Source organism: Arvicola amphibius, chromosome 1 (assembly GCF_903992535.2).
Source record: "Arvicola amphibius chromosome 1, mArvAmp1.2, whole genome shotgun sequence".
NCBI lineage: Eukaryota > Metazoa > Chordata > Mammalia > Rodentia > Cricetidae > Arvicola > Arvicola amphibius.
Genome location: NC_052047.1, coordinates 67,625,767 through 67,649,240, shown reverse-complemented (window position 1 = coordinate 67,649,240; position 23,474 = coordinate 67,625,767). Strand labels below are relative to the sequence as shown.

The 23,474-nt window shown below is 55.4% G+C and overlaps 1 protein-coding gene across 3 annotated transcripts; it reads left to right on the top strand.

The window, feature by feature from the left end:
• The first annotated feature begins 229 nt into the window (after positions 1-229).
• Positions 230-23,412, top strand: Smtn (smoothelin). 3 transcript variants are annotated; one of them, XM_038342108.2, is made up of 21 exons: positions 230-361; positions 2,015-2,120; positions 7,134-7,282; positions 7,614-7,707; positions 7,799-7,877; positions 7,968-8,065; positions 8,945-9,283; positions 9,367-9,439; positions 10,005-10,076; positions 10,158-10,676; positions 10,833-11,005; positions 13,956-14,108; positions 14,192-14,267; positions 15,256-15,420; positions 15,516-15,578; positions 15,776-15,857; positions 17,817-17,990; positions 18,189-18,303; positions 18,840-18,991; positions 19,886-20,050; positions 23,193-23,330. In XM_038342108.2, the coding sequence occupies exons 2-20, from the start codon at positions 2,070-2,072 to the stop codon at positions 20,028-20,030; spliced, it is 2,772 nt and encodes a 923-aa protein (XP_038198036.1). In that variant the 5' UTR covers positions 230-361; positions 2,015-2,069; the 3' UTR covers positions 20,031-20,050; positions 23,193-23,330. The 3 variants fall into 3 exon arrangements, with proteins under 3 accessions (XP_038198036.1, XP_038198029.1, XP_041911416.1); XM_038342101.2 differs by having other exon boundaries at positions 18,186-18,303; XM_042055482.1 differs by lacking the exon at positions 19,886-20,050 and adding an exon at positions 12,956-13,048 and having other exon boundaries at positions 335-361; positions 18,186-18,303; positions 23,193-23,412.
• Positions 23,413-23,474: the final 62 nt, after the last annotated feature.

The following is a 23,474-nucleotide window of genomic DNA, read 5'->3' as shown; positions in this document are numbered from 1 at the left end:
AAGCCCACCCGAGGAGGTCAAGGACACCGCGGCAGCAGCCCCCAAAACTACAATACCCAAACATCCCTGGACAGTGAGGGGCGGGAGTTTAGTGGGGGTGGAACCCAAAAATTGAATTTTCCCAATAGGACTTGAGAAGGGCGGGACCCAACAGAGAATTGGCTGGGACGGCTTGTCAGGGCGGAGCCAGCCAGCTGGCTGGCGCCGCGGGACAGGCGTCTGCCGCAGAGTCCAGGGGACGTTGCTGAACCGGCTGGGATCCCGGGCTGTGGTGCGTCCCGCCCGCCAGTCCGTCTCCTCTGCATCTGCCGGGTCCCGAGCAAACACGAACCCGCACGGAAAGGGCGGGCCGAACTGAGAGGTGGGTGTGAGGATCTTGGGGCGACCCTCAGATCCAAGATGAGTCGGGGGGTGGGGTGGTGAAAGTTAGATGTCAGGACAGATTCTGGAACTCTCAGGTCCGGGAGCCCCAACCAAATTATGGGAGCTTCAAACCACAGGATTAAGGTTCTGAGACCTTGGTGAAGGCAGCTATGGACCTCGAAGGGGTCCACGGTCCCCAGAAACACTAATCTGTGGGGAACTGATCACCTTGAGGAAGTTTCCCAGATCCCGACCCCTCACCCACAGGGCCTTAACAATCTCCAGGACCTCAAACTGTGTAGCATGAAGCCATGGGAATAGTGGCAAGGAGTGACAGGAATTTCTGAGCAGAGTGGTACTAGGAACAGCCTTGCCCAACATGAGGAAGCACAGCATGTCCACGATATCTAAGACCGGTGACCATTAAATGACACCGGGGAGGGGGAGTTACCCCAGACAGAATAGCTAGATCAGGAGGCAAAGACCCTAAGAATGGTTGGCAAGCTCAAGCAGTGACTTGAACAGATGGGGTTCTTCAAACTCCAATTAGTGTATATTAGGGTTCCCCCAGACCCATTCACCGGATGGGGTGACTCACACTAAGTGACTGCTGTGGAGAGAAGGGATGGTTTCGGGATGAATCAATGGAGGTGGGGGTCCCGAGGCCATTTCAGCCATCATATTAACTAAGTATCTAGGTGTGCTAGGCCATGGATTCTCAAATTCCAAAGACTCCAGGGTCCAGGAAGGAGAGAGTCGGGCTAAAAAGACTGTCACCAGATTTAGGGATCTGTTTTGATGGATAGCGATTGGACAAGAAACAAACACCCTGGAGTCTTGGCGGCATTTTTGGGAGGGGACTTGAGAAGGCAGAAATAACCACGATTTGTATTAGATCCTTCCTGCCCTTTGAGTCTGAGTTTTACTGACCCCCCTGTGATGACCGTTTGACCCTCTCCCATCCTCTCCGTTTGCCCAAAGTCCAGAGGTTGGGTGGGCCAGCTTCCCAAGGCCCTTCCAGCTGGGAAGCAAACTCTAGGTGAGTTCTGAGTGTGTGAGCTAACTGGGAGAACTGGACACCTGGCTCCAGAGGGCCAGGCCAGTCGGCGTTGCAGGGAGTAAATGCACCAGAAGGCTGGATCTAAAAATCCAGAAGACGCAAACAGCTCCCACACCTGAAGGAATTGGTGACAGGAGCAGAAAGATGGGCATGGCCTCAGCCCACAGCCAGCCACCCAGTTTGTGGAGGGCAGGTAGAGGGGTAGGCTGGGTAGCCCTGGAGATGAATGGGTGTGACAGGAAGCTTGCACCCCCTGGTGGTAAACAGCTTGGGTGGGCCTTGCTGATTTCTTTCTCTGTCCAGGTCCATGCTCTCCTTGTTTGGGGCTTGGTCAGGATGCCAATTTAGACCACAGGGCAGACTGGCAGCCAAGCTGGTAAGGCTGAAACAGACACACCTATTCTTGGTTAGTGAATTTTTCGGCAAACCACCCTGGGGCAGAGGACAGTTCCTAGCCAGGAGCCACATGGCAGGGTAGTTAGTATAGAACAGAAACAAATGCTCAGGGGATAGAAAGGGAAACAGGCATGAAACTAAGGGACTGAGATTTCCACAAGCTCCAGCAATCCAACTCATGTTTGCCTCTTGCAGAATTCTCCAAGTGCCACCGAGAGCTGACACACTTAAGGAGCTAGGGGCCAGCAAGATGGCAGATGAGGCCTTAGCTGGGCTGGATGAGGGAGCCCTCCGAAAACTGGTAAGTAGCCCTATTACTGTACTATGGGGTGGGCAAGAGCCAAGCCAGGGCTATTGGGCCGCTGCTTTTGCACTTTTCAGCGCATAAGAAGAGGGAGGGGTTTGGAGGAGAGGTTAAGGAAACAGCACCAAGTTGGTTCCATTTGGCTGATCCACAGGCCCTTGTGGCATGTGCCTGTCCATGTCCAGTCCCTACCCACCCCCAACTGTCATCTCCTGTTTAAACAGTAACTTCTGGGGACTCGCCCATGGGCTGCCACAGGTGTGGGAAGGCAGCCTGGGCACTGCCCACTCCTGGAAGCCTGCCCAGTGATAATGGCAGCAGCAATGATTAATAAACCAGAGAACAGTAGGGTACTGAGTCCACCATCTTACAGAATGCTCACACATGCTCCAAGAGCCAAGATGCCGCCACCTGGGTGGTGAAATCACATACCCAAACGCTCCGGGTTATAAGCTTTACTAGGTCCAAACTCCAGAGGGGATCTTGGGATACCCAGAGTCTGGCCATGAGAGAGAAATAGACTGTGGACCCTTATGGGTCTTGTGATGTCTCGTCTGTTGTTTTCTTCTCTAAGCCTCAGGGGTTTTTTTGTTTTGTTTTTTACTTGTTAAAATATGTGTGTGGGGCGGAGGGGGGGGGGGGGCTGGAAAGATAGTTCAGTAGTTAAGAGCACTCACTGGCTGCTCTTCCAGAGGATCTGGCTTCAAATCCAAGTCACCCACATGACAGCTCACACCTGTCTGTAACTCCAATCCAGGGCTTCTGACACCCTCACACAGACATACATGCAGGCAAAACATCAATGCACTTAAATTATAAATAAATAAATAAATAAATAAATAAATAAATAAGGTTGCTAGTGTTAGCACAGGGGTGAAACAAGATATGGCCCTAACTTTGGGATAGAGGCTGGGGTTCGTCCACTCCACCCCTGTTTAACACCTTCTTCCTACGACCATGTACAGAGAGGCAATGCAACAACCCCGGCCAGTAATGTGTCCAACCACACAGCCATGCAGAAGGCCATGGGGAGCGGGACCAGAGCCCCACCACCCAGCCTCTGATCTCTGTCCTGGGCAGAAAAGTAGAGATTTACTTTCTCTACAAGTGCCCCCACGCCACCAGCAATCCTTGCCCCTAGAAAAGAGGCTGGGGCCACTTGACCTAGTTGTCTTGACCTCCCCTAGGCAGTTGGCCTGTATATCCTGGGGCCAGCACCTTAACCTAGTCTTGAGTTCAGGGCAGCCACTCTTAGAGCCAGGAGATGGGGTTGGGTCTCCAAAGACGCCCAGCAGCCGTCTTCACCGTCCCTCAAGTCAGAGTCCTCGTGAGGGTCGCAGACTTTCCACAGGGAAAGCCAGGCTGGGTGTCCACGCACTCTCATCTCAGGGATTATCCAGCATCAGACGCATGCGAAGTTTGGGAGCTGGGGAAAGCGTTAGAGAGAAGAAACAGAAGCAGTAGTTGACGGACGCACTTCCTCCCAGCCCCGGGGCCTGGGAGGAAAGGACAAGCAAGGCCAAACCCTGACTCGGATCGCGGTCCCAGGCCCACCCCAGCCCTGCGGCTCCACCGCCCCGCGCCCGCCATTGCTGCGCCCCGGAGCTGTGAGGGTCCCACCCTCCGGCCTCGTGGCAGGAACGGGGGCGTCCCAAGCCCGGCTCCTCCCCGCGGGGCCCGGCCTTATATGGGAAAGCTGTGCCCAGCTGACTCGGGAGCCGCAGCTGCTTCCGGCCCCTCTCCCGCACATTCCTGAGGTCGGGGTGGTGGGCTGCGCAGGACAGGGGTACCAGGGGACAAGCACGCTGTGTGTGCCCCATACCACGTGTCTGCACGCCTTCCACCTCCCAGCCGGTGACCTGGGAAGCGGCTTAGGTGCTGTGAACCTCTCTTCCTTTGCAGGCAGATGCGGTAGCGGGGGGCTTCCTGCCGGACTCCTAGCAGCGGCGCCCGGCTGGAGACTGGGGTGGGTGGGGCGCAGGCGAGCCGCGCGCTAGTAGCCGCAGCCTGCGGACCTTCAGCGCCCCCTTGCGAGGCGTTCCCCCATTTCTCTCAACACTGCGGGCAGCTCTGATCCTGGGATTGAGGGAGGACCTGAAGGAAGAAATCGTTTCTTAGGCAGGTGGAGAGACAAAAGTTACCGAGACGCTGGGTCGGCCGGACGCCCCAGCAGCAAGAGTAGGGAGCGCCAGAGCTCCAGTCCCGCCCGTCCCGCCCCCTCCAGCCTCCCGCTGGAGGAGGAAGCACCCTCTTTCCTCCCTGGAGAATTTCACTAGGCAGTTTCGGAAACCGTCCCCTTCCCCCTGGTGGACAATAGCTCTTTGTATTTCCTTCCCTCCCTCCCACAGTCTCCTCCACACACAGTGGGGGTTACTGAGAGGGTGGGGAACTCTGGACACAGTAGGAACACTGTGATCTGACCTTTGATGTGTGAGAGGGTGGGGAACACAAGACACACAAGAGGGACACAGGTCAGAGATTTGCCCACAGTCCCAAAAGGAAGGAGCATTCCAGGGAGTGGCCAGCAGAATGAGGTCCATCCCTCGGCCACACCATTCACTTAGGAGATTCAGAGGGAGGATTCCAGTTTCCAGATCGAGATACTGAGGTACCCAGGGGTTGAAGAAATGGCCAACTTCCCATCTTATTCTTTTTTTTCCCCTCTGGGGCTTGGAAATGGGGGCCCATGATATAATGGATTAGTCATTGTGTCTGGGGCCTTTACCGTCTGGACCGGTCTGGACCAGCTGACCCTAAGGCTACGAACTTCCAAATGTTTCCGGGAAATAAGCGTCTTTCCCTTGGTTGTGATAAGGTCTCCTAAGGCTTTGACATTTCCAGACCAGGCTAGAGGGGTCTCCAATACAGAACCTCAGAGTTCCCACCTTGACAGAAACTCCAGGGTTGCAGCCATCTTCAGTCTAAGACGAGCCTTGCTATCAGAAAGACCTACGTTGAAACTTTCAAGTTTTTTGATCATGAACAAGACACTCATTTCTCTCTTATCAGACAGAAGTAATGTATCAAGAGTAGATGAGGGGGCACGCCTTTAATCCCAGCACTTGGGAGGCAGAGGCAGGCGGATCTCTGTGAGTTCGAGACCAGCCTGGTCTACAAGAGCTAGTTCCAGGACAGGCTCCAAAGCCACAGAGAAACCCTGTCTCGAAAAACCAAAAAAAAAAAAAAAAAAAAAAAAAAGAGTAGATGAGGGGGCTGGACAGGCCCAACAGTTTAGAGCATTTGCCGTTCTTCCAGAAGACCCGAATTTGGTTCCTAGCACCCACATCAGGTGGCTCACAACCACTCCAGCTCCAGGGGATCTGATGTCCTCTCCTGGCCCCTACAGGCACCCGTACACATGAAGCATACATGCATACAAACACATGCACGTGCATACACATAAATACAAATAAATCTTTAAAAAACAACAACTCTGGAGGAGGCAGAGGCAGGCAAATCTCTGAGTTCCAGGCCAACCTGATCTCCAAAGCAAGTTCCAGAACAGCCAGAGCTACACACACACACACACACACACACACACACACACACACCAAAAAAAAAAAAAAAACCCCGTCTCAAACAAACAAACGACAAGTGGGGATTTAGTGCAGGGTCTGACATAATTTGGGTCTCAATAAATATACCAGTATGTTCTGTCTTTCCTTCGCTGTCTACTCGTGGCTGATGGGAACCGAGAGAAGAGGCAATGGTTTTGCATGTGCATGCTGTCTATGTAGAGGAGGCCACCCTGAGTCACTGCTCCCTCCCCCTCTTCTTGCCCAGTCCCAAAGGCCTTCGTTCCATCTGGAACATTAGGAAGCAGTGAGAGAGAGGTTAAGGAATATTCCCCGACTGTACAGCCAAGACTGGAACCTGATGGGGGCTCTGGCCTGAGCTGCCAGGGACTGACCCTCCGTAGCTCCTCAGGAACGTGGATCTTGGAGAGCTGTCCCTCAAGGCTTTGCCTGCTCTCTTCAGATTAAGACAAACTGATTCTTGGCTAAACTGGACCAGCTCACAGTCCCTACAGAAGCTTCTTTATCTCTGCCCACCCTCTGCCTGCACCTCCCAGCTCCCCACCCGAGAAGGAAGAGGATTGAAAAGGGAGAGTCAGTCACTATGTGCTTTTCTTGTTCCTGTTTGCCTGCTAGACTCACACGGGAGGCTTGGCTCCTCCACTGCTCTGTTGGCCAGCCCCGAGCCAGGCCTCTACCGTAAGATTCCTTCAAAGGGCCACTGTGCCCGGTGGTGTGGGGAAGGCACCAGCATTGCCTGCACACCACAGAGGGAGCGCATTTTTCTAAATCTGAGAAGCTGATAAGAGTTCCTGCACTTTGTGGACACCACTGGGGGCTCTAGGTAGACCCTGGTGCTAGCTGCCTTATCTTTATCTCTCTAGGGGACCAGCCCTTCCCATTCTGGGCCTTGACTACTTCCATGGTGGTCAGGGCTAGGCCAGAGCCAGTAAAGGGAAAAAGTAACCCTCAGCCGAGCAGAGAATTAGGACCCTACGGCACCTTCCTCCACCTCAGTTTCCCTATCTTATGTCTTTCCCAGCAGGGCCCTGCTACTCTGGGTCTAGATCAGCAGGGGACTTCAGCTACCTGAGTCACCCTTCCTTTTCCAGGGACCCTCAGAAGGATGACCACACTCTTCCTCCTGTGGCTCCCTGGTCTAAAAGGTTAATGACTCAGGAGAACAGGTATCAAGTCACAGAAAGGAGTGCCTGACTGCTTGGCCCTTGACCTGGGTGGGTGGTTGCTGGATCTGCACTCACAGAAGGTGGTCTGTGTACCACAGTGCACAGTGGGCTCCTCAGGATCTTTGGCGTCATGAGCTTGGTCTCTCCTAAAGACCCTGAGTGGGATGCAGGCACGTGGAAGGCTTAGGGTTGAGAGACTGGAGGGAGACAAGCCTCTCATTGTGTCCCAGGCAGAACTATGGGCAATTGGTGCCAGTCCCTCTGCCCCTGACAGAATGCCCTACCCCTCACTCCCACCTGCATTGCAGCTGGAGGTCACAGCAGATCTAGCAGAGCGGCGGCGGATCCGCTCCGCCATCCGGGAGCTGCAGCGGCAGGAGCTAGAACGAGACGAGGGGGCTTTGGCATCCAAACGGTTCCGCGCCGAACGGCAAGACAACAAGGAGAACTGGCTACAGTGAGTGGCAGAGGGGGCTGGGTTTGCAGGTGGTGCCAGGGGATCAGCTCGTGTGGAGGCATGTATGTCTGATGCCTGTGAGCATTGGAATGCATAGGATACCTGTGGGTATGGACAAAGTGCCAACTGTGGTCGTGCTGTATGGGTAGAATGTGGCATTAGTGCCTGTGTCCATAGATGTATACATATCGATGTTTGCTCAGAGATTCTACACAGACAGCTCCGTGTCTCTCTGTCGAGGTTCAGGCCTCTGGTCCTGACCCTTTCCTTGAGTTCACACCCTCCAGACCCTGTCATACAACGGTAGTTACACCCATGGTTGTCTCTGCAGCTCTCAACAACGGGAAGCCGAGCAGCAGGCTGCCCTCGCACGGTTGGCAGGGAGGCTGGAGTCCATGAATGATGTAGAGGAGTTGACCACACTGGTGAGGCCCAGGGCAGGCAAGGGATAGGGGAAGGGTAAATAAAAACCCAGACTCCACAGTCTATCCCTTGTGGCCTGCCTGTCACCCACAGCTTCGGAGTGCCGGTGAGTACGAGGAACGCAAGCTGATCCGAGCTGCCATCCGCCGTGTACGAGCTCAGGAGATTGAGGGTAGGTGCCCTGGCCAGACCCACCCTTGCCCTTCCAGCTGCTGCCTACAGCATCTCAGTCACCTCCTGACACTTGCCCCTGCTCTTCCAGCTGCCACCTTGGCTGGGAGACTGTGCAGTAGACTTCCTAGTAGTGACTCCCGAGAGGATAGCAGGAGGCAGGCAGCGCACAGACTGGACCCTGGTAAGGTAAGGAGTATGGGTGTGGAGGGAGGGCGAGCCAGTGTCTTGTGCCTCCTGGTGCCAGTAGTACAGGGCATTTTTGCTACACCATCATTTGACTGGGAGCTGGCCCTTGGCCAGTGTTTGAGGAAACCCTGGAGTTAGTTTTTATACTCTCATGCGTACGCCTTCCACTCCAGACCTTGAACGCAGGCTTTTCTCTCAAAGCCAGCCTGTCTACACAGCTCCAAGTTACTGTTCCTTCCCCATCGCTACTCTCATGGATACGCTGGCACCTCTCCAACTTCCACTCCTACTTCCCACCCCTACCCCTACCACCCTGCTTGTGCTCAGCAGCCAAATGGATCTCCTAGAAATGCAAGTCTAGTCTTGGTACCTCTCCTGATTAAGCACGTCACGTGCTGCCCTTCACCCGCCAGAGAGCACCGCACAGCATCCTTACCTGACCTTGGCCTGCTTTCCAGGCCCCTGCTGAGCAGTGCTCAGCGGATTCTTCAGGAATGGGGGAGAGAAACCAAAACATACAGTTTCCACTAATGGCCAGCAGAGGATGCTAGCTGCCCAGTTCTGCACAGCTAGCTTTCTCTGATTAGCCAGTCTGAGGCCAGAGCTCTGCTCTCGAGGTTCTCTGGACATAGGAGCCCATAGGAGTCCCCTCAAGCCAGTTTCCTGTCATCACCAACTGTTGGTCATTGTCAACCCACCTTTTGCACTGACTTTGGCACTTTGGCACATGCCTTCCTTATGCAGGTGTGCCCACAGGAAGCCATGCCATGCCCAGCCCCTCTGCTTTGCATGACCTGCTCTGTCAGCTTGACCCTCCATGGGTGGGGGTAGCACTCGGAGTCAGAGAAACCTTGGTTGCGTCCTGTGGGTCCGCTGCAGGTGCCAGAGCAAGAGCAACAGAAACAGCAGACAGACGTGGCAGAGCCAACCCCAGCCCCAGCCCCAGCCCCAGCCCCTGAGGACACCAGCCAGGATGTGACCACAGTGACACTCCTGTTGAGGGCCCCGCCTGGGGGCACGCCCAGCTCACCCGCCTCACCTGACAGTTCACCCACCACTGCTTGCCCTGAGCCTCTCCCAGAGCCGGCTGGAGCCCAGTGTCCTGCTGCTGAGCCTCTGGACAGCTCCGAGCCACTTCCTCGCCCTTCAGGAGCTCCCAGCCCTGAACCCCCCATGTCACCAGCACCCCCCAGCTCTCAGGGGCCGGTCATCAGCAAGGTGAGTTTGGTGAGAGGCAGGGATGCCAGGCAGGTGAGGTCCTTGGTCTGAGAGCCCCTTCCTATGTGGTGTCTCTCTTGCAGCCCATGCCTGGCCCCACAGAGCCCTCTATCACCTTGGCCCCCACCAGAGGCTCCTCCAGCACTAAGAGAGCAGGTGAGGAACCCTGTGCAGGTTGCTACAGGCTTCCGCTTGCCCCTGCTTCCCTTTCCCTGCCGGTAGGATGGGTTCTGATGCTTCAACAGCTGTAGCTTCCAGGTTCAGGCAGTCCCCAGCACTCCCCACCACTGCCCCCGAGGTATTCCCGCCCCTGCCACCCATGGCCAGAGGCCTCCTCACAGCCTTGAAAGGCAACAGGCCTCAGGCACATTCTTCTCCCCAATAAGGGAGTACACCCATCACCCAGCTGGATCTATGGGCAGTACTGGCTGGGGGGGGGGCTGTCCCCTAGTCCCATCAGTAAGGAGAATCTGGATACCTTCCTCTGGCCCAAACTTACCCCTGGCTCCTAAGAGTGCGCACGCCATCCTGGGTCAGTGCAGGAGAGAAAGGAGGAGCCTGCACGAGGGTTGCGCTGAGTAGGCAGGCCTCAGCAGTGGGTGTGCTGGGCATGGCAAGGCGTTGCAGAGGAGTTGAGATGGAAGTGGCATGGACACCACCCCACCATCCACTTTTCTTTCTCTTCCCCCATATGGCTGCCACCTACTCACCAACCTACCAGATCTGGCTGAACCACAGCCCTGCCAACGCTCCCTGTCTGTACTCAGTCCCCAACAGCCAACCCAAAATCGAGGTACTGGCCGTATTTACTATCCCCAAGTTCTGGGCAGTCCCTATCCCACCCAGTCACTGACAGCCTTCTTGTCTCTTTCAGAGCCGGTCCCCCTTGCAGGACGGTCCCAGTTCCAACGGGCTGGCTCTGTGAGAGACCGAGTCCGCAAGTTCACATCTGATACCCCGGCGGTGGCTACCAGGCTCCAGGATGGCCCACCTCGAACAGCCCTTGCTTCGCTGACCCCCACTAGGCCCCTGGGCCCTTCCTTCATTGGCACCACCCCTGCCTCCTCCTCCTCCAGCAACTCCTCCTCCCGAGGTCCCAATGACACTTCCTCCCACAAGAAGCAAAAAGAACTTGCTCATTCCCTGGCCCAGCTTCAGAGCTGCCCTCAAGAGGAGGGCCCTGGGGGGCGGGGCTTGGCTCCCAGGTCCCTTGAAAACAGAGCAGGGGGGCCCAGGCCCTGCTCAGAAGAGCCCAGTACCCCGCTGCCTGTGGGCATTGGCACTGGGGAACCAGGGGGCAGTATGAAGACCACATTTACCATTGAGATCAAGGATGGCCGTGGCCAGGCCTCCTCAGGCCGCGTACTGCTGCCCACAGGCAACCAGAGAGCAGGTAGGCTTCTCACTGCCAGGGTGGAGCCCTTGCAAACCCTCCCTCCTGGTTCTACATGTGAGGCCAGGGCAGTGTCCAGTGTCCAGGGTGTCACTCCTTTGACTGGCACTGCTCTCACTCCAACTGGCCCTAACAGCAACCCTTCTCCCCAACCAGAATTGACCCTGGGACTGCGGGCGCCCCCGACTCTTCTCAGCACCAGCAGTGGGGGCAAGAGCACCATCAGCCACATCAGCAGCCCTGGGACTGTGACCCGACTGGGTAGTGTCGCTCAGGTTACTTCCTTCAGCCATGCCTCCCCTGGTAACCGAGGAGGCTGCAACTTTAAGGTGAGCCCCTCTTTATTCCACCAGCCTCGCCATACACCAGCTCCAGAGGCTGCTTTAAGGGTGCAGGACTAGCAGGCTTTCTCTGCGATGCTCCTCCGCCACTGTGCACTCAAAGCCACCAAGGCCAGAGGAGCATTGCTGCCAATAGTCCACAGGTAGTGGTAACATGACTAAAACTGAACCACTGTATCACCCAAAGACATAGCTGAAGTCATTTTTCCCATGTGCTGACCTTTTGTTGTTTAGTTTGTTTGATGTGGAGTTTCCTGTGCCCTGGGTGGGCAATGATCTTTGCACATAGCCAAGGCTGAACTTAAACTCAGTGAGCCGCCTGTGTCCACCTCCAGAGAGCTGGCACTGCAGGGGTGAGCCACCATGCCTGGGTCCATTTGCTGGTCTCTGATCCTTGTACCTAAATTGATCAGTTCATTCTTCATGAGCAAGTGTGAAGACTGAGGCTCAGGGTAGGTGGTAGGGGCTTCTGCTGTCTTCCTATGGCAGCCCTGATGCCCCTGTTGCCACCCGACGCTGGACGTCAGCCCCAACATGGAGATCAGATCACAGGCTCACGCAAGTTCAGCTTGGTCCATTAGGAGATTGTTGATTAGCATCTTCGCCGTGGAGGCAGAGCAGAGTGACTGATGAAGACAGGCAGGCAGGGGGGCATCAGGCAATGAGGCATCGGCCCAGCAGGTGCCACGGGAACTGAATACAATGTATTCCTTCTATTATTCATTCCCGAGCCCGGGATCAGCTGGCTGGGAGCTCCGATGGGGAAGAGATTCCCGGTGGGCTGCCCAGGTAGTGCCCTCTATGCTGTACGAAAGACCGAATGGGACTTTGACTGAGGTGAGGTGGTCAGGCAGAGCTAGCTTTGGGTCTTCTAGTGGGTAACACGAAGAAAGTGGGAACAAGAGTGGCCTTCTTGTCACAAAGCGGGACCCAATAGATTGGGATGGGTGTCATGAGGGATGGTTACAGATGAGGTTCTCCGGGTGAATGGAAGGTGTTAGGGTTAGATGACTTTGGTGCTAACAACTCACCTGTCTCCCCAGCTGAGGGGAGCAGATGGCGTGTCCGTAATGCACTGGCACAGTGGATGGGCTAGAGAACATGTCTCCCAGGGCCAAGCCCCATTCCTGCAGGTTGCTTAAAGGCCCACCTCTTTGTGCCTCCGTTTCCCTGACTTGCTCAGAACTTTCTAAGACAATGTGGCATGAGGGCAGAGATTTGCAGGAGCCCAGCAAATCGAAGTCTCACAGCTAATGTACATGGTGTCTCAGCCCATGTCTTGCTCCCGGCTTCCATTTTTCTACCTATGGGTCATGGGACTCTGGTCTCAGTAATCCTTGAGACATGCAGCAGGCTGTGTGCCTGTTTGGGCAGACTACCCATCCCCCTCCATCCCCTCTATAGAGGAGCCCAGAATAGGTTTCTATTTGGGCAGTTGCTCCAGCTGGCTGGTGGCAGGCTGGGAGGCCAGCAGGGGCGGGGCAGGCTCACTGCCCTTGCCTTCGCCCTCAGACCAGCTGCAAAGACTCTGACGCTGCCAGCATAGACAGCAGCCCCTGCTACTGTCCCACCATCGTACCCCAAAGAGTCCCCGGTAGCACGATGCCAGGAGTACCAGGGCCTGGGCCCGAGATGGCTGTGGCCTTTGAGGAACGGTTGAACCGGGCATTACAGGAGCTGCAGGCGGTAGCTGAAGCGGGCCGGGCTGCGGTGACCCAGGCAGCTGATGCAGCCCTAGCCACTGTAGAGCCAGTGGCTCAGGCAGCTGAAGAGCTGCGAGCAGAGACAGCCGCTCTGAGCCGGCGACTAGACACACTGACCAGGCAGGTGGAGGTACTGAGCCTGCGGCTGGGTGTTCCACTTCTGCCGGACCTGGAGTCTGAGCTAGAGCCCAGCGAGTTGTTGCTGGCTGCTGCCGACCCTGAGGCCCTCTTCCAGGCAGCTGAGGATGCTGGGGCTCCTGTAGCCCACCCGCCTGCCTTTAGCACCCGCCGCAGCTCCTCTGCGGGTCCCTCTCGCAGCAGCAGTCTCGTAAGTCAACCCGTGGGAGGGACTTGATTTGAACCCAGCTCTGCTGAATGTCTGTAGACAGACCAGCACTGCCTCAGCCTCAGTTTACCTCACTGTACAGAGGACTAGGCACGGGCACTCTAAGATAGGAGCAAGAAGGCCCAGACTCTTAACCCTGGTGGCTGTCCTGCAGCCTCAACCAGGCCAGGCCTCTCTAGAGCAGCTGCCACCTTGGCTCTCCCTACCCTCATGACAGAGTTCCTGCTGGGAGGGGACGGCTGTAGTAGCTGAGCTGGGCCTTGGCTTCAAGGGGCAAGGTGGGAGGGAGTTCCCTTGGGGGAGATAGGTCAGTGCTGGTGCCTCTTAGATAATGGTACCCAGCAAGGTGGGGAAGGAAATGGTCTGGACCTCCAGAGACGAGACATCTTGGTTTGGGGTAGCCCAACTCGGCCACCTTGTTAGGAGACCTTGGGACCTGGTCCAGCCCCTTGGCAAGCAATACTTGTCTGGGGGAAAGCTAGAAAAAAAATATTAGAAAGAACTCAAGTTGAGGTGCTAAACTACTGCAGCTCAACCCTTAGGTCATATCACACTCGCAGAGGGCCTAGCCTCAGTTTCCCCTGTTCTGACAGGGACAATAATATCCCCAGTGCTTATACAGACGTTTTCTACTGAATGAAAACCATTGTTCTTACTGCCACCAACTTGGATTAATATGATTCTGGATTCTGGATATGTGGGACACTCTATACGGGTCTTCCACTTTGACTACCGTGGGCCTGAAGCCAACAGAGCCAACCTACATTAGTAGGCCTGGCAGGCTGTTGGTTATTTCCAGTGCTATGCCTGCAGCCCCAGGATCTAATCCTCTCCTACCCAGGTTTCACTCACAGCCCTGTGTAAACCCTACACCCTCTCCACTCTGTAGATGGAGCCAGATCCAGCAGAGCCCCCTTCTGTGACAGTGGAAGCAGCTAATGGCACAGAGCAGACTCGAGTGGACAAAGCCCCAGAGGGACGGAGCCCCCTGAGTGCCGAGGAGCTGATGGCCATTGAGGATGAAGGAGTCCTGGACAAGATGGTACGTTAGCTCCGGTAGGCTGGGGGCTGGCAGAGGGTAGGGGTTGGCAGGCCCCAGGTGTGCAGCAACTCTTTCATCTACAGCTGGACCAGACTACGAACTTTGAGGAACGGAAGCTCATCCGGGCTGCACTCCGTGAGCTCCGACAAAGAAAGAGAGGTAGAGAGCCAGTTGCCTACTAGATGTAGCCGCTCCGTTCCTCAGCCGCGCCCCTCATTCTGGAGGCAGTAGTTGCCCTCCTCGTGTCCCCCTCCCTGGAGCCATCTGCTCCCTGGCCTCCTTGCCCTGTGTCCAGCTGTGCATTCCTGGCCATTCCCCTCGGCCCTTCTCACCTTGCATCTAATTGTGCCTTGCTTTAATCCAGATAATCCCCCAGTTGCTCCTCTCCCCTGGGTTGCTCCCCTCAGCCTCTAGCCCATATGTAGCCACTTCCCTTCCCTGCAGTTCTTCCCTGGATCTGGCTCTTCTCTCCCTCACACTCTAGATTGACTTCTGGAACAGTTGTTCTCTGAGAACAATTACTCCCCCAGCCTACCCCACTCCCAGCTGGCAGTCAAATGCCTCCTGCAGCCCCGACAAGCGACGAGCACTAGCTCTCCCTCCCGCTGAGCTACATGTGCCCTGATGTCCCGGTCCCCAGCCTACTTGCTTTTTTTGCAGACCCAGTTAACCCTCCCCAACAGCTTCCTTCTCAAGTGTTCTTTCCCTGGATCTGATGGCTTCTCCCAGTACCTGCACCCACCCCTGGGTCTCAGCATCCTCCTTGCAGTTGCTCCTCTCCTCCCTAAGACTAGTTTGAAGGTTCACCAGTCAGCTGCGATACCCACCCAGCTCTCTTTGGATGTCAGCTATTCCCTCCTGACTCGGCTGCTTAGTCCCACAGAAACTTGTCTTGGATCCAAATATTCCCTTCTCCCATCTGCAGAGCCCATCACCCTCAGCACACACTCGGCTCTGTGCCAAGTTGTGGTTGTCCCCCCCACCCACCCACTTTCAACCATCCCTGGAGAGGCACGGGTTTCCTGTGTCATTGGTGTTTCTAACGAGCTGCCTCCACTCCATCCCGTGTACCCCTTGTGTCTGTGTATGTGTGCTGTGTGGCGCTGGGCGGCCCCTCTGGGCATGCATGGGGGCATCTCCCGCTCAGACCAGAGGGACAAGGAACGAGAACAGCGACTACGGGAGGCACGGGCCCGGCCAGGGGACAGCCGAAACAATCTGGCTACAGAGACCACCACGAGGCACAGTCAGCGGGCAGCTGACGGCTCAGCTGTCAGCACAGTTACCAAAACTGAGCGGCTCGTCCACTCCAGTAAGAGACGGAGCAGGGCTTTGGGGCTCAGGGTGAGCTCAGGTTAACTCCCTGTATTTTTCACACACTTCTTTGTCCCTTTGCTGTCCCTCCAGATGATGGCACACAGACGGCCCGCACCACCACTGTGGAGTCAAGTTTCGTGAGGCGCTCGGAGAGTAAGGCCACCTGCTCTCTCCTGTGCCTGCCTGCCTGCTGCCTGCTCACCTCCTTAAGTTCTTCCTTAAACACTCTGTGTCTTCAACTGTGCCCTCACTTCCACTTCTCTACTGTGTCTATCACCATCCCTCCAGGCAGCCTCCCCTCCATATCCTCGTGTTTAGCACAGGTCCTCATCTCACCCCCTTTTCCGCAGATGGTAGCAGCAGCAGCAGTACCACCACTGTCCAAACCAAGACCTTTTCCTCTTCCTCTTCCTCATCCAAAAAGATGGGCAGGTGAGCATGGGACAGTGCCTGTGGGGAATCTCGCTATGGATTCATTCTGCAGGAGGCAGGCTGACCTACTGAGAGAGGATAGGTCTACAGTAAGGGAGGTATCAAACGAGTCCTGCTTGCTTTGTGATCTCTCTTAATCCTCAGCCACACCACAGGGTAGGGGTGGAGGACTGTGGAGGCCAGACATTTGCTGTGGGTTTCACACTGAGCCTTAGAGAGTGACCTGCCATCACCCGCTGGCCCTGCCACCTTCCCACATCTGCAAGACACTTCTGGGTCACAGAGCTTGACTTGAGGGAGCGGTACACCCCACAGTACAGAGAGGTACGCCCCCACAGTACAGAGAGGTACGCCCCTACAGTACAGAGAGGTACGCCCCCACAGTACAGAGAGGTACGCCCCACAGTACAGAGAGGTACGCCCCATAGTACAGAGAGGTACGCCCCACAGTACAGAGAGGTACGCCCCCACAGTACAGAGAGGTACGCCCCCACAGTACAGAGAGGTACGCCCCCACAGTACAGAGAGGTACGCCCCCACAGTACAGAGAGGTACGCCCCACAGTACAGAGAGGTACGCCCCCACAGTACAGAGAGGTACGCCCCCACAGTACAGAGAGGTACGCCCCCACAGTACAGAGAGGTACGCCCCACAGTACAGAGAGGTACGCCCCACAGTACAGAGGATGCAGGGCCGGAAGAAAGCAGAGCACAGTGGCTCTCATTTGATGACCTGCAATGCAGATGCTATAGCCCTGCAACTGTGTCCTCTGAAACCCTCCAAAAGAGGCCTCGATTTCCTCATTGTTAGTGAAAACAGGCATGGATTCCTCTCACCCTTTGCAAAGTTGATTCATTTGTTTTTGTCTGGACAAACACTGCACAGCTGAGCCCCATCGCTGGCCCTCTCTTCACTTCCTTTGAGGCAGGGTCTCTCCCTAAATTGCCGTTATTGGCATTGATCTCCCTCTGTGGTTCAGCAGGCTGTGAGCTTGCCTTAGCTACCTGAGTATCTGGTATTGCAGACCTACACTTACTTTTTGTATTTTTGCGGTGTGGTGAGAGGTGAACACTTGACAGATTCTCTCTCTGTGTCCCAGGCTGCTTTTGAACTTGTGATCCTCCAGAGTTCTGGGATTCCAGGAGCACACCAATACATCAGAGTCCCCTGTGGTGTTTAAATAGCACAGTGGGAGGACTGAGGGTGTAGCTCATTTGTAGAGCATTTGCTTGGCGCTCAGGAGACCCTGGATTCCTTCCCCCAGCACCAGAAGTAATAAAAGAACACACGAGAAAGTCTTAAAGGCATGAGCTCATGCTCACTTCATTACTTTTACTTTTTACTGCTTGGTTTAGGTATTGGGGATGGAACCTAGGGCCTTGTGCGTCCTAGGCAAGTTCTCTACTTGCCCTTTCATTTTTTTTATTGTGAGTCAGGAGTTTCCCCAAGTCAGCCACCTTATCGCTCAAATGGTCCTCCAGCTTGCAGTCTTTCTGGTTCAGCTCCCCAGTAACTAGTATACTAGCCCATGCCACTGTGATTTCTTGATAATGCCTAGATGCTGAGCTTGTCTAGAACTTGGCAGTACAACACACACCCCTAGAAAAGTCCTGGGAACTAAGCCTGAGCAAACAAGCTTGACTGCCAGCCTCCTGTGTTTGTGCCTCTATGTTCCTCTCTGTAAAATGGGCATGACAAGGACACCCACTCCCCACCATTAGGGCCACCCTCTACTCCCCCAACCCGTTCTTCAATTGTCAGTGGAAGTTGCTGGTGGCAGTTCATGAAGTATAAGACCTCTCCTAAATGCTGCTCCAAAGCAGCCCAGGAGGACGCCATGCAGCTGTACAGAGAGCTGCACCGGTTTTAGCGTTTTCACGACCAGCGACATCAAAGCTAATGATCCTGGCCTGGTGCCAAGAGAGCGGGACCCACAACATGCATTTTGTCACCCTCCAGCATCTTTGACCGAGAAGACCAAGCCAGCCCACGTCCTGGCAGCCTGGCCGCCCTAGAAAAGCGCCAGGCAGAGAAGAAGAAAGAGTTAATGAAGGCCCAGAGTCTGCCCAAGACTTCAGCATCGCAAGCACGCAAGGCCATGATTGAGAAACTGGAGAAAGAAGGCTCGGCAGGGTGAGTGGTAGAGGGTGTGGGCTGCCCAGCTGGTGTGGTCTGGGCTTTGGGGATGGGGCCTGAAGCTCAGTGGGTGGAGCCAGAGGTGGGATAGAAAGGCTGAAGGTCATGGAAGACCAAACCAGGGGCCCAAAGGGTAAGCTGGCCCACTAATGGAGTCTTGTGACCCTCCTCCCCACACTGCCCCCCCCACAGCAGCCCTGGCACGCCCCGTACAGCTGTACAGCGTTCCACCAGCTTCGGAGTCCCCAATGCCAATAGCATCAAGCAGATGTTGCTGGACTGGTGCAGAGCCAAGACCCGTGGCTATGAGGTGAGCCCAGTGGAACTCCTCAGCTTGGTACCCGCTCCTTAGAATTATTTTGCCGCTACCATGTACTCTGGCAGGAAACACGGAAAACATTCTCAGATGGGAAAACTAAGTATCGTGTAGACCATGTGTGTCCTGCTCTGGATCCCTAAGGGCCTAACGAAGGAAGGCCCTTTGGGCTGGTGGGCATGATTCAAGGACAAATCCTGCTCTTGGAGTCCAGTCAGTGTTACACAGAGTAAATGTTAGCGAGGGAAGGAGTGACTGGAACATTGACCACAGCCTTAGCTAAGTGGTACTGGGCTCTCAGTAGTCTCCCCCCGCCCCCGCTAAAAATCACAGCTCAGAGGTTCATAAACCGAGTTGGAAGAGGTCGTGTTTTGAATGCTCACCTTCTGTATAGCTTTCAGCAAGCTACGAGGTCTGTCTGAGCCCAATTGCCACAGGTCTGGGATGCAGAACGTGGGAAAGGGGGGGGGGGTTCAGCAAGCATGGGAATGTTTCCCTAGGGTCCTGACCAGTGCTCTTTCCTCCCATAGCATGTGGACATACAGAACTTCTCCTCCAGCTGGAGTGACGGGATGGCCTTCTGTGCCCTGGTGCACAATTTCTTCCCCGAGGCTTTTGACTATGGGCAGCTTAGCCCACAAAACAGGCGCCAGAACTTTGAAATGGCCTTCTCATCTGCTGAGTAAGTGTGGGCCCCCTCCTCCTGGTGTCAGCTGGGCTCAGCAGCCCCGAGACCCCATGGAAGTGGCCAGTTGTACTGTGGGTCTGCAGACGAAACCCCCCCTTCCCCAGAGAGGTTCCATCCTCCTCCACCCATGCCCACCTGTTGCTGAGTGTGCCAGGTGCCCACCGGAAGGAAGGAGCAGCAGGCTCGCCTACCAACCCAGGCTACAGCCCACCAGGTGGCCCAGTCCATAACCTCTCCCTCCTCCCTCTGCCCCTGTCCCTCCTCTCTCCATTTCTCTGTCCTGCTCTCCTCCCACTATCACCAGAGCTTCCTGCTCCCACGGGATCCCAGCTGGAGATTCCAAAAGGAGGCTCCTGGCCCAGGCACCGTGCCCGAGTGACCTATATAGGCTTATATAGGACGTCAAAAGCCCTCCAGTTTGGAATCGTTGCCCCTTCTGCACACTGCACCCAAGCACCTCCTCCATCTTTTTCTTATTCTCCCCTTCTCTTTCTGGTTCCCTCCAGGATTTTTCCTCCTCCTCCCCCACTCCTCTCACGCCTCCCTCACCCCCCATCCCTGGGGCACAGCCCTCCTCTCCAACCTCGGCGCCAGTGCCGTTGTCCCCCTTCCCCTGCGTCCCCGCTTGCCCCAAGAGTTCTCTGCACCTTGACTGGTTTGGCCCCCCACCCTTGTCTGCACCGCACACCATTAGTGACGGGTAGTGAGCGGCACGTCCACCGTTGGGAGGGGCATGCGGGAGGCTGGCAGACCGCAGCACTGGCAGCATAACTGAACTCATGTCTCTGTGTGTGTGTGTGTGTGTCTGTCCTCCCTCTCTCGGCCTCTCTCCCTCCTTCCTCCACCGGGTCCTGCCCCCGCCCCTTCCTGGCCCCCTACCCTCCCCAGGACCCATGCGGACTGCCCGCAGCTCCTGGATACAGAGGACATGGTGCGGCTTCGAGAGCCTGACTGGAAGTGCGTGTACACGTACATCCAGGAATTCTACCGCTGTCTGGTCCAGAAGGGGCTGGTAAAAACCAAAAAGTCCTAACCCCTGCCTGGGGCCCCACGGTGAGAAATGTCGCCTCTCCCACCTGCCCCATTTCTCCGGAATCTGCTCATCAGTGCACAAAGAGGGATGAGGGGAAAGGGGGAGGTGAAGGGGGAGCCTTAGAAAAGCCAAAGGAGACAGGCAGGACCCTAGGTGACGCCGTTGCCCGTGGGTAGGGATGACAAAGTAGGAAGACTGATGGGGGAGCCCAGGAGGCCCCAGACTCAGGCTTCAGGCCCAGAGTGGCAGTTTGTAAAAAAGAGAAAACTAAACTGGGATCCGAAGAGTTCAGCCTGAAGGAAGAGAAAGAGCTGCAGGCATTGGAACAGGCCTGACAGGGCCAGGGACAAGAGAGATGGAGAATCTAGCATTACCTGGAAGGGAGGGACCTGATGAGAAAAGATGGCCACAGTTTGAGTTTGAACTTCCTTGTGAGGACCCAGGAATAAAAGGTATGCAAACAGGAGAGGTGTGCCCAGGCTAACATTCTAAAATGATCCTTGGGTGAAACTTGAGATGTGCAAGATGGAGCAGCATCATAAGCAGGGAGGGCAGAGCCAGGTGTAGTGTGTGAGTTTGCAATCCCAGCATTCAGGAGCCTGAAGCTTGGGGATCACTGTGGAGGGCCAGCCTAGGCAGCATAGCAAGACCCTGTGGTTTGGTTTTTTTGAGACAGGGTTTCCCTGTGTAGTCCTGGCTGTCCTGGAACTCACTCTGTAGACGAGGCTGGCCTCGAACTCACAGAGACCTGCCTGCCTCTGCCTCCCAAGTGCTGGGATTAAAGATGTGTGCCACCACTGCCCTGCTACAAGACCCTATTTAAAAAAAAAAAAGTAGAAAACCTGATCTGGTTTGGAGAAAGGAAGGGTCAAGACATAATTAAGCTTGGAATGAGCCATATGGGGAGTTGGTGGTGTCCTTCTCCAAAGTGGGGAGCTTGGGAACAGGGCCAGTTCAACAGGAAGATGTTTCTGGCTGGACTGCCTGAGCCATATGGCTTTCCTCTCTGGTCATCTCACCTCAGGGCCACAGTAAAGAATTCCGACCTGAACTGACCGTCCCATTCTAGATACGGAATTCAGAAAGCAAGAAAGATAAGAAAAGCATTCAGGCCGGCCACAGAATGATTCCAGACTCCTTAGTGGTTGCTTTTCTAGCCCCACCACTGTGTTCCGACCAATTTTGTGACAGAAATAAGTTGGAGGCAGAGGTAGGAGCACAGGAGAGGGTAGAGTGTTATCCAGCATCCTCAAGTGGTCAGAGCTCTGACCGAAGAGAGGTCCCCAGGGAGCAAAGGGATTGCTGGAAGGCATCTGACTCAGAGTCAACAAGGATGCGCTGGGGCACCCTCCTGGGTCAGGGTCCCCCGGGGTGGGGAGGAACACACATGCGCATACACTCAGAGGTCCAGGTGTGGAAAACAGACTTGGTACACGCTCTAGGTCTTATATGGACTTAGCTGCAGCTCAGCGGGCCACTCTAAAGAGAAAGGGGCTTAGTGTAGGTCTGGTCCCGTAGGAAAGTGTGACTCAGCTACGTGCTGTTGCTTCAGTTGCCTGGTGCTTGGCTTGTCACTTGGGTAGCCTGAACCATGTACCCCGGTATAAACAATGGCTTTATAAGGTCTCCAGGGAAGGCACCATGGGCAGGAGGGGGATTGGGGGCAGGGATCCTTGGGAAGATAGCTTCAGTTGGAAGATGCTCCAGAGAGAGGCTGCCTTCTCACCATGGTACAGCTGGATAAACAAGCCAAATGTGGGATGGGGATGACCCCAAGGGCACATAGTCCATCATCAGTGGAGCCAGGTACCTGTCACTTATCCTGAGTACTTCCAAGGTCTCAAATGAGATCAGGGATGACTAATAAGGGGTGGGGTAGGATCACAGAGGGCAGAGCCTTGTCCAGCACCCACAAGTGGTCAGAGGTGGAACCAGGACAGAAACTTTTCAGCTTCTCAGCGTCTTTGTAAAAGATCTGGCGAGGAGCTGGGCTGCGATCCCAACTCCGCTGGAGGCTGAGGTAGGAGAATCACAAATTCCAGGCTTGCCTGGGCTGGGGGGGGGGTGATTTCAAGGCTAGCCCCAGCAATTTATTGAGATGCTAATCTCAAAAGGTAAAGAGCTAGGATGTAGCTCAGTGGTAGAAGCTTCTGTCTTGAGACCCTGGATTTAATTTCCAGTACCACCACAAAGATGGTCTAGGTGAGCTGGGAGTAGATTCCAGTCCTCCTACAGTCCTGGATTTGATGGTACCAGATGGGATCTTGGGTTATCCCATGTCTGGGGACCAGCAGCAATCTGCTTTTCCCTTCCCTGCCAAAGTAAGCTTACTGAGCAGCAGTAACAAGGGCCAGCACCAACAGGAGGCAACACAGAAAAGACTCCTGTTGTGGTTTGGGACAGGAGTAAAAAGTAAAGCTGAGCTTGTACCCCGTCTTAAAGCTGTGGGGAAGGGTTCCTACAGTAGGAAAGAGGAGTTCCAGGCAGTTGCTAGCACCCATGGTTGAGGGCATGTATTCCATACCAGGTCCAGCCTGGCACCTTCTGAGCTGTGAAACTGTGTGAAATGCAGCATTCTGAAGGAGAACCAGAAGGGCAGTTGCACCACTGAGCACAGTGTAGGGTGTAGACAATCCAGCTCATGTGGCTGGGATCCTCACCTGCCTCCCTTGCTCCACCCAATGCAGGTGATAACGGCTAAAGGGCCACTCCTGACATAGCCCCCTGGCCTCCATTTCCAGTAGAAGACCTGTCCCCAGAAGAAAGGGGGTCACTGGGGAGTCCTGGCAGTAGAGAGACACTAACCAAAGGGGAAGACTGTCAGGGGTGTAATGGCCTAGCTGAGACTATCATCTGGGGTATACCAGTGCATGGGCAGGAGGTGGACCCTCCAGAGAGAAGTTGGGGTCTAGAACCAGAACCTACCTGCCTGAGGTGGGGCATGACTTACTTTACAGCTCCATCTTATTCTCTGCTTAGCCCATGGATGGCTCCTGGGTTTGGCTGTGGCTCTCCCTTCCTGGAAAGTGTTTCTAATCCATGGACAGTCTGGAGTTTATGGAAAGACTAACAGGCTGCGGCAAAGAAAAGACCTCAGGGTAGAGGGACAGAGCAAAAAGCAGGCGGGCACTGACAACAACTCCTGTGCCCCTCCCCCTGCAGGATGCTGGTGGACTGTGTGCCCCTGGTGGAGGTGGAGGACATGATGATCATGGGCAAAAAGCCCGACCCCAAGTGTGTCTTCACCTACGTGCAATCGCTGTACAACCACCTGCGGCGCCATGAGCTGCGCCTGCGCGGCAAGAATGTCTAGCCACTCTGCTCACACCGCCCGACCCGCGCGCTGCAGGCTGTCCCCCACCCCACCCCAGCACCGCTCCCGCCCTCCACCCCCTCCCCCCCCCCAGTGCGCCTGCCCACTGCTGCCCGGTTTGTCGGAACCCC

Bases quoted from the DNA above. Each gene is read 5' to 3' on its own strand.
- Smtn (XM_042055482.1), top strand. From the start codon at position 2,070: ATGGCAGATGAGGCCTTAGCTGGGCTGGATGAGGGAGCCCTCCGAAAA. The intron at 2,121-7,133 runs GTAAGTAGCCCT...CCTGCATTGCAG, and splicing joins AGGGAGCCCTCCGAAAACTG to CTGGAGGTCACAGCAGATCT. The intron at 9,284-9,366 runs GTGAGTTTGGTG...TCTCTCTTGCAG, and splicing joins AGGGGCCGGTCATCAGCAAG to CCCATGCCTGGCCCCACAGA.